Source organism: Mustela nigripes, chromosome 14, assembly GCF_022355385.1.
Source record: "Mustela nigripes isolate SB6536 chromosome 14, MUSNIG.SB6536, whole genome shotgun sequence".
Classification (NCBI taxonomy): Eukaryota; Metazoa; Chordata; class Mammalia; order Carnivora; family Mustelidae; genus Mustela; species Mustela nigripes.
In genome coordinates, this window is record NC_081570.1 from 106,175,655 (window position 1) to 106,188,754 (window position 13,100).

At 41.9% G+C, this 13,100-nt stretch overlaps 1 protein-coding gene across 7 annotated transcripts in view; it reads left to right on the plus strand.

The window, feature by feature from the left end:
- The window catches only part of GABPB2 (GA binding protein transcription factor subunit beta 2), a 33,980-nt gene extending 27,014 nt beyond the window's left edge, over positions 1–6,966 (plus strand). For all 7 annotated transcript variants that reach the window (XM_059376096.1, XM_059376097.1, XM_059376094.1 and 4 more), the window contains 2 exons: positions 1,395–1,522; positions 1,679–6,966. In XM_059376096.1, coding sequence (XP_059232079.1) covers positions 1,395–1,522; positions 1,679–1,978 — 428 coding nt within the window. In that variant the 3' untranslated portion in view covers positions 1,979–6,966. The remainder of the gene's footprint in view (positions 1–1,394; positions 1,523–1,678) is intronic.
- The last annotated feature ends 6,134 nt before the right edge of the window (positions 6,967–13,100 follow it).

Here is a 13,100-nt window from a genome sequence, read left to right on the forward strand (position 1 = left end):
TTTTTTAAAATTTTAGCCATTCTGATAGATGTGCAGTGCATTGAACTGTTTGTTGACCTTTTTCTCATTTATCTACAAAAGAGAAATTTATTAAATTGGATATAGTGAGTGGTAAACTGCTTTCATGTGAAGTTCCTCAAAAATGTTATGTAAAGGGGCGCCTGGGTGGCTCAGTGGGTTAAGCCGCTGCCTTCGGCTCAGGTCATGATCTCAGGGTCCTGGGATCGAGTCCCGCATCGGGCTCTCTGCTCGGCGGGGAGCCTGCTTCCCTCTCTCTCTCTCTCTGCCTGCCTCTCCATCTGCTTGTGATTTCTCTCTGTCAAATAAATAAATAAAATCTTTTAAAAAAAAAATGTTATGTAAAGACATTAGGCCTTCATTAGACAGGTTACTCCCAAGGAATTGTAAGCTTATTGGCCAAAGTTAGACTTCTTTATTTTAGAGAGAGAGAGAGAGAGAGAGCAAGCAGGGGTGGGGGTGGGCAGAGAGAGAAACTTAGGCAACCTCCACGCTCAGTGCAGAGCCCAGTGCAGGGCTGGATCTCATGACCCTGAGATCATGACCTGAGCTGAAATCAAGAGTTGGACGCTTAACCGGCTGAGCTACCCAGGTGCTCCTAGAGTTAGTTAGACATTTTTTTTAAAGGTTTTATTTGTTTATTTGAGAGAAAGCACAAGCAGGGGAGTGGCAGAGGGAGAGGGAAAAGCAAACTTCCTGCTGAACAGGGAGCCTGATGTGGAGCTCAATCCCAGGACCCTGGGACCATGACCTGAGCCAAAGACAGATGCTTAACTGACTGAGCCACCCATGTGCCCCCTGAGTTAGACATCTTTATATAAGAGCATCAGACCCGATGTTAACTGCATGGCTTCCAAATTTGATACTCTAATCTTTCCTGTTTCTTTCTGTAGGCCATGATTTACCTGTTGATTTTAAGATCCAAAGAGATATGAATAATAAGATTTCAGCTAATATATTTCAGTTTATGTTCTAATTTAAAGCAAGCAGGGGTACCTGCCTGGCTCAGTTGGCAGAGCTTGTAATTCTTGATTTCAGGATTGTAAATTTGAGCTCCACCTTGGGTGTAGAGGTTACATAAAAATAAAATCTTAAATAATAAAGTAGGTGGGCACCTGGGTGGCTCAGTCGGTTAAGCATCTGCCTTCAGCTCAGTTCATGATCCCAGTGTCCTGGGATCGAGTCCCAGGTTAGGCTTCCCATCCACAGGGAGCCTGCTTCTCTCTCTCCCACTCCCCCTGCTTGTGTTCCCTCTCTCACTATCTCTCTCTGGGTCAAATAAGTAAATATAATCTTAAAAAAAATAATAAAGTAGGCAAAACCTCTTTGTTTCACTATGTATTCATTACCTCCAATTGGTGTCCTTTGGCTTTTAGTTCTAACTGTACCTGCTGGTCAGGTTACAGAGGAAACTGTAATTGAAGAGGAGGAAGAAGCAGAGAAGCTGCCTCTGACTAAGAAACCAAGAATAGAAGAGAGGACAAACAGTGTGGAGGAGAGCAAGGTAATGTTCTTAGCAGCAGTAGATAGAAGAGAAAGGAAAGAATCAAAAGCCAAAAACTTTTAAGGCCTGAACCCTCCTTTACGCTTTTTGTCTACTCTGCGGATAATCTGGGATCAAGAATTCTTAACCTGGTGGTGACATTGTTTACCTTTACAGGAGGGCACTGAAAGAGAGCTACTCCAACAGCAGCTCCAAGAGGCCAATCGAAGAGCCCAGGAATACCGACACCAGCTCCTAAAGAAAGAACAGGAAGCAGAGCAGTACCGCCTCAAGCTAGAGGCTATGGCCAGACAACAGCCCAATGGAGTTGATTTCACCATGGTTGAAGAGGTGGCCGAAGTAGATGCTGTAGTAGTGACAGAGGGGGAGATGGAAGAGAGAGACACGGAAGAGAATGGGGCAGGAGGGACCATAGAGCCTCATTCTGGAGTTCCCTTGGAAACTGTTTCATCTTAATGTGCGAGGGCCACAACTTGTACTATGTCCATCTATTTCCTCTTTCCTCTTTTTAAAAGAAAATACAGAGGACAGACATTGTATAAAAATTAAGAATGTCCTTAAGAAGAAAACTATAGCAGGGTAACAGTGCTTGGGCTCAGGAAGGCTTGCTATGCAACTGGAAAATTCAAAGCCAAATTTAGGAAATACTTCTTTTGAAGGACCAAAAGAATAAGGACCAATTTTCTTAGCTCACATCCCCACTTTAAACTTAGAGGTAAAAGAATGTTGGATGTTGTGGGTTGATTGTTTTTTAAATAACTGACTTTGTATCAGAAGATTTTAAGATAACATTCCTAGTATAGACATGCACAGAGCTTTTTATAATTGCATCGTCAAGTGACCTTAAATTTTGCCTTATATTTATGACATGTACCTGGTAGAGAAGAAAACTAATTAGGAGGTGGGTGAGAAGCAAGGTTTGGGGAAGAGAAAATATATGTTCTGCTTCCAAAGGAGCAGGCATTCCCCCTATCCTGATTTAATTTCACCAAAAAGAAATTGGTAATTGCCAACTCTGCATCCATTATGTGTCCATAATTCAGATGCCAGTTTAAGAAACTGAAGTGGAATATTTAAAAACTGGAAAGGAAAGAAACTTGTTTATGTGGGAGAAGTGTATGTAAATCCAAAATCCTCCAGGCTGTGCTTCACAATGCTGGAAAGTGGCCAGGAAGAGGCTTGTGGGGTTATAAAACAATCTGGTCCCGAAATACAAACTTTGCTCTGGCTGGATTTTATAAAATTGAAATCAGGAAGATAGTCTGTTGCTAGAACAACTTGCTTCCACACATTTATTTATATAATATCAAGCTTTAATATCAACTTTTTAACTTTATAAAATTTTATTGAGTTTTCTAAGTGTGCCTTTGTGTGGAGCTTAAAGGGTATCCTTCTCATTGCAAAAAAAGAAGTCGGGGGAGAGGCAATTGCTGAGGGTGTTGGTGGAGTTCTGTTTCCATTTGACCTGGGATGAGCAGATTGTTCTGTTCCTTAAGATCGGCTTTTTTCAGAGCTTTTGTGCCTTGTAGGTGCTCGGTGTGTGTTGGCAAAAGAATGAAAAACTAGGGGCGCCTGGGTGGCTCAGTGGGTTAAGCCGCTGCCTTCGGCTCAGGTCATGATCCCAGGGTCCTGGGATCGAGTCCCGCATCGGGCTCTCTGCTCAGCGGGGAGCCTGCTTCCTCCTCTCTCTCTCTGCCTGCCTCTCAGCCTACTTGTAATCTCTCTCTGTCAAATAAATAAATAAAATCTTTAAAAAAAAAAAAAAAAGAAAAAAGAAAAAAGAAAAACTAGAAGTGCCATAAAGTAAGGAACCAAAAATTCTGGCTCAATAACTTCATCTGCCTGACTCCGTTCTCTACCACTGTGCCTGCTCCCTTTTCTTAGATGATTTTGTAAAGTATTTCATTACTGGGTTTTCTTTGTGCACCAGTTTGGTGTTTTTTCAGAAGGAGAGGTTATGGATGGAAAGAGAGAGGTTGTGGAGAAGTTACATTACAGAAGTTACTGCCTTTGACATTGAGCCCCCATCATTCTAGACCTGCTCTCTTGCTTTATTGTAAATGAGAAGAAGAAACCAGAGGATGTGCCAAGTAAACATTTGAATGACTGTTTAGAATACGGTTTTCTTAATTAGCAATCATGGGGAAAACATATATTTTTAATTTGGAATAAAACTTGACAGTTCACATGGTTCTATTTATCTTGATTAGTGAAGTAATTTGCTGCAGTTTTCCAGAGGTGCAGAATCACTTGGGGCTCAAAATAGACCTAAAACATAACTCGCCAAACCAAATTTGACAAACAAAATTGGTTATTAGAGGCTTATAGGCAAAAAATACCAGTTTGAAATTAATCCTGGCCATTGGCCACCACTAGGAGAAAACCACCACTAGGTTTTCTCCGTAGGCTTGAGAGATTTCTCTTGGTTTGGGGGGAAGATGAGAAGCCCAGATAAGGGCTAGGGTGAAATTGTGCCATTTTCTGTCAAGTTGTCCTTTTTCGGCTTGCAATGTTTTTCTTTTTTCTGACCCCCTTTGTGAACCAGATGCTAACAATAAGATGCTATTGTGTGCCATTTCGAAGCTTTAGCCTAACCATAGAGACAGGTGGACCAAGTGTCATTTTAGATGTGTTTGGTTTATTTTCTTTGTTTATATATTGAATTTAATTCCTTTTTTTCCCCTCTTTCCTGCAGAGGATAGCCAGGCCCAGCTACCTGTCTCTCTGGGATAGCTTCTGACTGGGCCCATGAGTTGCCATCCAATACTCCCTGCTGAGCATACAGAGTTCCTACTGTTTGGGCGAACTTCAGAAATACTTATCATTCTCTTTCTGTAGGAGGCTGTTACCCTCACCTAGAAAAATCTCTAATACAGCCCAAGTCATTTTTGATGATGGGGTCTCTGAGATAGGGAGTTGGGACAGGGAAAGAGAAAAGAGAAATGTCTGGAAAGGGAAGAATAGCAAAAAGGTATTTGTTGTTATTTACTTGAAATACACCTTTTATCATCCCAGAGAAGGGAAATAGGATTTGATCTCCAGTTGTATTGCCATGGAGAAAATGGCAGGTCCAGATCCCTTGAAGTAGGAAGAAATTAAAGATGAAATGCATTAATGGCAAAAACATTTTATGATTTGCATCTTTCAGGATCAGCAATGGAAGTTGGGAAAATGTTGCTAGATCCCAACTGTTGTGTTGGCAAGATTGGATTACAGAGAATCAATTAACAGACAGGTGGTTCAGACTTGGTACTTAAGCAGAAAAAACTTGGAACCTAGGATGATTGCCTACTTTAAAGCTGCTTTAACAATATCAGTATTAATTTATGAATTTTAGATTCTACATTTGCATTTTGGTTTTAAGCCTTCCCTGAGAAAAGAAAAAGAAAGAAGTCTTAATATTTCTGTTCTTATTCCTAGCTTCAGGGAAATTCTTATAAATATATAAATGTACAATTCCCTTCCTATCACTACCTCTGTGGGATCTCTTAATTGTAATGCCAGAGTTGAGGTTTCTTAATGGAGATATGGGAGAACTTGACTTTAGGTTTTTCTATGTTTTGAACTCAGTGCCTTAAAAGATGTTCTTCTTTTCCTGTCAGATCCATGTATAGTTATTTTTGGCTGTGTCTTTCCCCCTTCTTCAGCCTTACCATTGCATTATTAAAATTTTTGTATCTGCTCAGTAATGTTAGAAATATATGGCATACCAAATTTCTTTCTTTCTTTATATTGATATAAAAGAAATGAATTTACCAGAGGGCTCTACAGTCAAAGCTAGGTATTGTGTGACCAGGGCATTTTTAGTACCCATTTGCTGGGTGCATATTGGTTTGTACATTTATAAATACATATGGATCTTCCCACTTTTTGTTTATTTGAGGTTCAGCTTTAAAATACTTGGTATAACCTGGAAATATTTTCATTCGATTAAACACATTGAAGAGGGTTCCTGTAGCTTCACTAAGGGGGCAAAGGAAGAAAAAGCTCTACTCCGGCCCTTCTCTGAGGGGTATGCTTGAACCTGGTGTAATGAGAAACCTGAGGAGTAAACCTCGGGGAGAACCAGTGTCTGGCTTTCTAGAGACTTGTTTAGCATATGGTGTGATGACACCATGTAAGCTGAACAGTTCAGAGCAGTGTCAGGGGTGAAGACAGAGCTGCCCTTCCACAGAGCAAGCCTCCTTTCCACTCCCATGGCAGCTGTTTTCACTGGCACTTGGAAGATCTCTTACACCTCTGAACAGGAAAGAAATCTTAGATAAAAGGGTCATGGCACAAGAAGCGGGCATTCTGTACATCTGCTTTCCCAGTTTAGAAATCTTATACTTTTGAGAAATCATTTTGAAAACGCTTTTATGGCTCTCTCCTAACAAACATCATATGGACTTCCAGAGCTAGAAGATTTCAGGCATATAGTAAACTCTTCCCAGAAGTTGAATATTGAGTAGAAGTCAGTTTTTAATCCAAATTTATTGGAGAATGGCCTCCTTGTGCAGACATCTCTGTATGGCCAGGAAAGGAGCTTTTAAAATGAACTATATGTTAGCACTGCCTGTATCCTGTTCCAGGCTCTTATCTATCTCCATTTTATGTGATGAATATTTTCCGAGTTAGTACTCTATTTCCTATCCCAATATATTTAATATGAGAACAGGAGTAAGAAGGATATGAATTTGAACTAAATAGCTTTGAGCCTCTGGTGCTGCCCCTTTTTTTTTTTTGGAAACTCTCTAGGCTTAGTGGGTGGGGTGACATTCCTAGACTCCACAGTAGCAATTTGGCTGGCTAATGGCAGGAAATTGTGATTCCCTATCTCTCTCCCTTACTTTCCCCTCTAAACTACTTCTGCTTCTGTGACCCCATTGTTCTTATCTCATTGTGTCTTTCCCAGGCACTAGAACTTAATTAGTAGGTCATTTCTAATCTATGGGCCTTGTCTTTCCTCTTTCCACTCCCCTCCTTCCCTATTATATGTATTTTCTGTTTATTCTGAAGTGGTTTGTTTCTGAGAATTAATCTAGGTCATACCCCATATCCTGTGCTTCCTAGTTGGTTTTAGCCATCTCAGCTGACCAACAATAATGACTGCAGCTCCCTTCTCTGGCTTTGTCCTATAGCCTGTCCTCCTACCAAGGCCATTTATGTTGGCGGAGAAAAAGAGGGTGGGTGGGGGTGCCTAGATTCTTCTCAAAATGTCCTCAGTTTTTCAGGTTTTCTGACAGCTTTATGTACAGTATGTTTTAGGAAAACAAATGTACTTCTCTTTTTTTATTTAGGATTTTAATAAGATTTGAGTTTGATGAGGAAGTGTGTGTGTATATGTGTGTGGGGGTGATCATTTGTGTGTATATACACTTAAACAGATCTATATTATATATACAGTTTTTGTACTATCATTTAAAATAAAGATATTTCTTAATAAAAATGTCAAAGTCATACCATTTCAGAATGTCATTGAAAGTTTTTTCCATCTCCTGGGCAAAAATTGTTACCTAGTCCCTGATCACAGGTAAATCTCAATAGGAAGTTTTCTGTCTGGCTGAGTTAATTATGGTGGAGCAGGGGTAGGGTTGCATGTGTGGGGGGGGGTCTTCTTTCCCCTGTTGTGGTCTCTTCTAACCCATTCCCACCCTCTGCATTTTCCTTATCCTAGCTCCTCCTTAAGTAGTATTCATAATAGGCAGAGCAAGTGGAGATAAGGACTGAAGGGAGAATGGAAAGATCTTTTGACTGGTTTGGTAGATTGACATCTTCCTCCCTTTTGTCATCCCCCCACTCCCTTCCCTAAAAGCCGACAATCAGGAGAAGAGCCCAGTAGCTGAAGGAAATGATTCTGTGCCTTGTGTGGGAGTAAAATCAATGCTAAGATATGGGTTGGGGAGAGGGGACGGGATATCAGGTTCAGGGAGGGCTGGAAATTGATTTGCTTTGCGGGCTTCTCAACTATTCTTAGTTAATAAGGTGCCCGTTGCTATCTCAGTCCAATGCAGCATACATTTATTAAGTAAATACGAATAGCAGTGTGGTGGTAACACAAACACCATTGATACCCAGGACTGAAGAGACCTATCTAGCTGACTAGACGGGATCCCCATCCAGGGTATAGAGTTCTCAAAAACTGCTCCACTGGCAATATGGATGCCTTTCTTAAGTAAAGGACGGTATTACCAAAGTCAAAGACATATAAGCATCTGTGTTCAGCAACTACAATCTCCCAACTCAGTATTTAGGAAATAGAATGCTTACCATGTACCAGGCTGTATATAGATAATTGCTTTTTGGTAAATACATATAATAAAAAAAAATCCAGTATACATATTAATTTTAAGGTACATCTGACAGAGTACCTCATAAATGCATATATGGTCTTTTTGTTCTCCTGAGAGAAAAAGAGCAGGCAAAAAAAAGAGAAAAAGAGGGACACCTGGGTGGCTCAGTGGGTTAAACAACTGCCTTCGGCTGTGGTCATGATCCCAGCGTCCTGGGATTGAGTCCCACATCGGGCTCCTTGCTTGGCAGGGAGCCTACTTCTCCCTCTGCCTCTGCCTGCCATTCTGTCTGCCTGTGCTCTCTCTCTCTGACAAATAAATAAATAAAATCTTTTTAAAAAAAGAAAAAGAAAAGAGAAAAAGAGCAAGGACTTGAGGAGACTTGAGAAACAACTAAAAGTCTTACTGAATAAAAATCCTAGTGAGGGAAATCATTAGGAATGTGGGGAAGTTGGAAGGGAATGGGGAGATAGGAACTTAGAGTTCTTTGAAGGGTGATCTTCTTAAATGATGGGAAAGAAACATGAATGAGGGCAACTTTCCTAAGATTTCCTCTGTGAAAATGAGCCCTTTACTCCAAAGAAATCAGTAGGTAGAAAATACAAGAGAAGGTTGAAATGGGAGCAACTTAGTGATAACCACAGACTTGTCTAAGGTTTATGTAAGATATCTGATAGGTTATAGATTAAGTCTGTTAAGACTATAGGGGATACTTAAAAAATATGGAAATAGGTAACTGCTAAATTAATAGTAATGTTCAGTAGACACTTTATTTTTTTTTTTACAGAGAGATAGAGAGCACAAGTAGACAGAGTGGCAGGCAGAAGGAGAGGGAGAAGCAGGCTCTCTGCTGAGCAGGGAGCCCGATGCAGGGCTCGATCCCAGGACCCTGGGATCATGACCTGACCCGAAGGTAGCCGCTTAACCGACTGAGCCACCCAGGTGCCCCTCCCGTAGACACTTATATGTGTTATAAAAATGTTTTGGAGGAGTACTTGGGTGGCTCAGTCTGTTAAAAGTCTGCCTTCAGCTCAGGTCATGATCCCAGGGTCCTGGGATTGAGCCCCACAACAGGCTGTCCACTCAGCGGTGAGTCTGCTTCTCCATCTCCCTCTATGATCTTTCTCACTTTTGCTCTCTCTCAAATAAATAAAATCTTTTTTTTTTAATGTTTTTTTTTTTAAGATTTTATTTATTTATTTGACAGAGAGAAATTACAAGTACACTGAGAGGCAGGCAGAGAGAGAGAGAGAGAAGGAAGCAGGCTCCCTGCTGAGCAGAGAGCTCGATGTGGGACTCGATCCCTGGACCCTGAGATCATGACCTGAGCCGAAGGCAGCGGCTTAACCCACTGAGCCACCCAGGCGCCCCTAAATGTTTTTTTAAGAAGAAGACTGTAAAGGACCCCTGAACAAGGTATGGAGCTGCACTCTGCTAACATAACCAGTCCTAAAGTTTGAAGAAGTTCTTACTGTAAAGGAAAGCGATATTTGAGAAGCCAATATTATAAATAATAACAGTAGCTTCTATGCCTAAAAGGGTATTTTTGTTTGCTTAAGTAAGCTTTTCACCTAATGTGGGACTTGAACTCATGACCTGAGATCAAGAGTCACATGCTCTACTGACTGAGCCAGCCAGGTACCTCTCTATGCAGTAAAGTTTTGTTACATGTCTGGCATTGAGCTAGGCATTTCAAATATACACTAACATACCTATCTTGCAAGGTATGTATTATCTTCAGACTATAGATTAAAAACAAAAACAAAAACAAAAAACAGGTTGTGACTACCCAGAGCCCCTCATCTTTAAAAAAAAAAAAAATTTTTTTTTCTTTCTAAAACTACAGTTTCTACATAGTTTTTGCTGTTCTGCTGTAGTTTGTCCTTTCATTGGAATATGATCTTACTTGACTTTGGGCAGGTTAAGAAACTGCAGTGATGTAACTTCAAGCAGCTTTTTTGCAAACTCCTTAAAGTCAGTTTTGCTCCAAAACTGATTCAGGAGGCATCTCTACAAAGTTGCTGAACAGCAATACTTGAGCAAGGAGAGTCAAAGATAAGCCCTCTTGCAGAAAATGGATGCAGTCTTCAGCTCTAGGTATGTTGGATAGCTTCTGTCTTTCCTTCCAGATCATACTCCTCCCTTTATATCTTTTTCTCTATCCTGGGAACTAACCTGCATGAAGTTCATCAATGGGCTCCCTGCACTTTGGCTTCTACTTTGATTCCACCAACAGGGGCCTCTGGAAGGAGAGGAGGGAGAGAAAAAACTGGAATCAGTATATGGATTTCTCAGGTATCCTTTGATTAAAGGTCACTGCTCCTCTCAGGGCAGCCTTTCCTTCCAGTTCCAAATACCCGCTAACTCCTTTTGTCTTTTCAGGCCTAAGGCTCTTACTCGCCTCCAGTTACTGACCTGTCCTTTGCCCACACTTTTTAAAAATCAGCCCTTCATTATTTTGAGCATGTTGTCTGTTTTCCTCTTGGGACCTTAATACATGTGGTAAAGTAGGCAGTCTTTTGGATTCCTAGGCTTTTTACTTTATCCATGTATTTCAACCTTACTCTCATATATGTAACCTTAAATTCTTATGAGTCAACATATCTGAAGGTCAGCTACTGGATTAAGTAGCAGAAAGTGACTCATACCTGTGTGGTTCCCAAGTGTTGGGTAGTGGCATCAAGGAGACATAAATCTGAGAGACAATAATAGCTCTGGCCCCTGTGACTTACCTCCCAAAGAACCCAAGATGCTAAACAGCTTTTCAAGCTTTGTGACTGTGGAACCTTCTGTGTTTCAGATCCCTAAAGTCTTACACAAGCTGATGGACTCTGCCCACTGGGGCCCTGGTTTCTCCATAACCTCCCAGGATGCCTCTGAGAAATCAGCTTAGAAATCCCTAAGGGTGAGGACTTTATCCTCTTGTTGGCACACGCAGGTTTTTCTAAAGACAAAGTTTGAGCTAATACCCTAATTTAAAAAAAAAAAAAGTATCGACAGTATCCTTAACTATTTAAGTATCCTTAAATTAAGGAGTCATGTTTATCCCTCTGTTGTCAGGGACAATAATTTCTTTGAATTCATTCCCTTAGTTTATTATTTACTACTCTCTACCAGGATGAGATATTTCATGAGTATTATTGAATTGCGTACTTCATAGCAGTCTACTTTATTTTGGGCAAATAACCTTTTCCTACAAAGCGCTTAATTTAAACCTATATATTTATATGGTGCTTTATGACCTCCTGTTGGCATAGATCCTTTACATGCTTTACAAAAGAAATCGAGGCACAGAGAAGTTAGTCCCACACAGAACTATTAAGTGGCAGAGTCCAAGGACTGTTGTTCTCACTGCAACATAGCTGCTTTCACTAGAACTGAGAAGGTTCTGAGTCCAGCTTAGGCTCCCTTGGCTAGAGAAGTCACTATACTTTGTAAATAATCACCCTTCTTGATTAAAATGAAACAAGGACTTTACCCTGTAAATTGCTGTTGCCTGCACCAAGTTAAAAGATTAACTTCTCTTTTGAGTCTATATTTAAACGTAAAGATGGGGCGCCTGGATGGCTCAGTCATTAGGCGTCTGCCTTCCGCTCAGGTCAGGATCCATCAGGATCCCGAGAGTCCTGGCCTGGGATCAAGCCCCACATTGGGCTCCCTGCTCAGCGGGAAGCCTGCTTCTCCCTCGCCCACTCCCCCTGCTTTGTTCCCTTTCTGGCTGTCTCTCTCTGTAAAAAAAATAAATAAAATCTTTAAAACAACAACAAAACAACGTAAAGATCATTTACCCCTTTGTTGTGACCACCTTCAGGGCAAGAACTGAAGTATTTGTGAGACTTGTCCCTCAGAAGGCCGAGAACAGCAGCAGCCCTAACATTTTTCTTTGTTCTGACTTCAACACCTTGGTTTGAAGAGGATAATGAAATTAGGTGATTGGAGAGTTGCTCCACTCCTTCCCTGCTCTCCTTCACTATCTAGGAAACTAGCGACGGTTTTAAAGCATCTTGGTTTAAGTAAGACATCCAAAGAGGGGAAACTAAGACCTAAAGGACCTCTCCAACCTGGGGAAACAAGCCCCAAGCAGAGGCAACAAATTTGGCAGGACAAGGTGTGAGGAAAGTTCAGAGGGCGATTTTTTTTTTTTTTTTTTTTAAAGATTTTATTTATTTATTTGACAGAGAGAAATCACAAGTGGGCAGAGAGGCAGGCAGAGAGAGAGGAAGGGAAGCAGGCTCTCCGCTGAGCAGAGAGCCCGATGCGGGACTCGATCCCAGGACCCTGAGATCATGACCCGAGCCGAAGGCAGCGGCTTAACCCACTGAGCCACCCAGGCACCCTCAGAGGGCGATTTTAAAAAACATCTTGAGGGTAAAACCTGTAAGTGAAGATCCTAAGGTTACAAAAAGAAACAGATTGCTTGGTAGAAGAGCGCAAAGTTAGGACGTCTAAGCATGGGTTTGGAGGAATCATCATCTCACAAGGTACCATGCTTTCTCCTTTAAAAACATTTTTACATACATTATAATTACTTGAGCCTCTCAAACAACCCCATTTTTCAGATGAGGACATTGAGGCTTAGGGCAAAGTTCTGACTTGTCAGGATTACAGGAAATAAAGGGCGGAGCTAGACACAATCACGGTCCTTCTCCAAATTGTTTTCAGGGGTTTCTTACTCAAGGCAGGCCTATGGCGAACGGGGAAAGGGGACTGCCAAGGCTTCCTTAGCTGCGGGGCTTAGGGCGGCCTCCAGGCGGCGCCAGTGCGACGGCGACCTAAGGCTCCAACTGAGCCTATACTCCGGCCACGCGCTGGTAAAGACCCGGACCTGTAAATCCGCAAAAGCAGGCACCGCCCGCGTGAGGCTTTAAGTGTCCTTAAGCTCGAGGTGGCGGGCGGGGCAGATGGTCCTGTCCGCCCCTCCCATTGGTCCCCGGGATAACAGACAGGTATCTTCAGCCAGCTCCAGCCAGAGAACGACAGAACAGACACTCGCTAGTTGATCCTCCGAGCGCGGGGCTGGAGCGCAGCCGGAGACTCCGAGACCAGAGGTTACGCATGCGTGCAAGGAAACACGAAACACGCGCTCCTACACCCCCTCCCGCTCTGAGAAAGGGAACTAACTGCTCCTTAGGGAACTACCAAGGCTAGACCCTACCACCAACAGGGCCGAATCCTTTGCCGTTCTTTGCAACCTATCCATCCTAAGACTTACACTCTCCAAATTCTTTAGGACGAGATTTCCTGTTGTGAAACTTAAACCACTTGCGCTGCAGCTTCATTTTATTTCTCAGAAAATACCCTTCCCC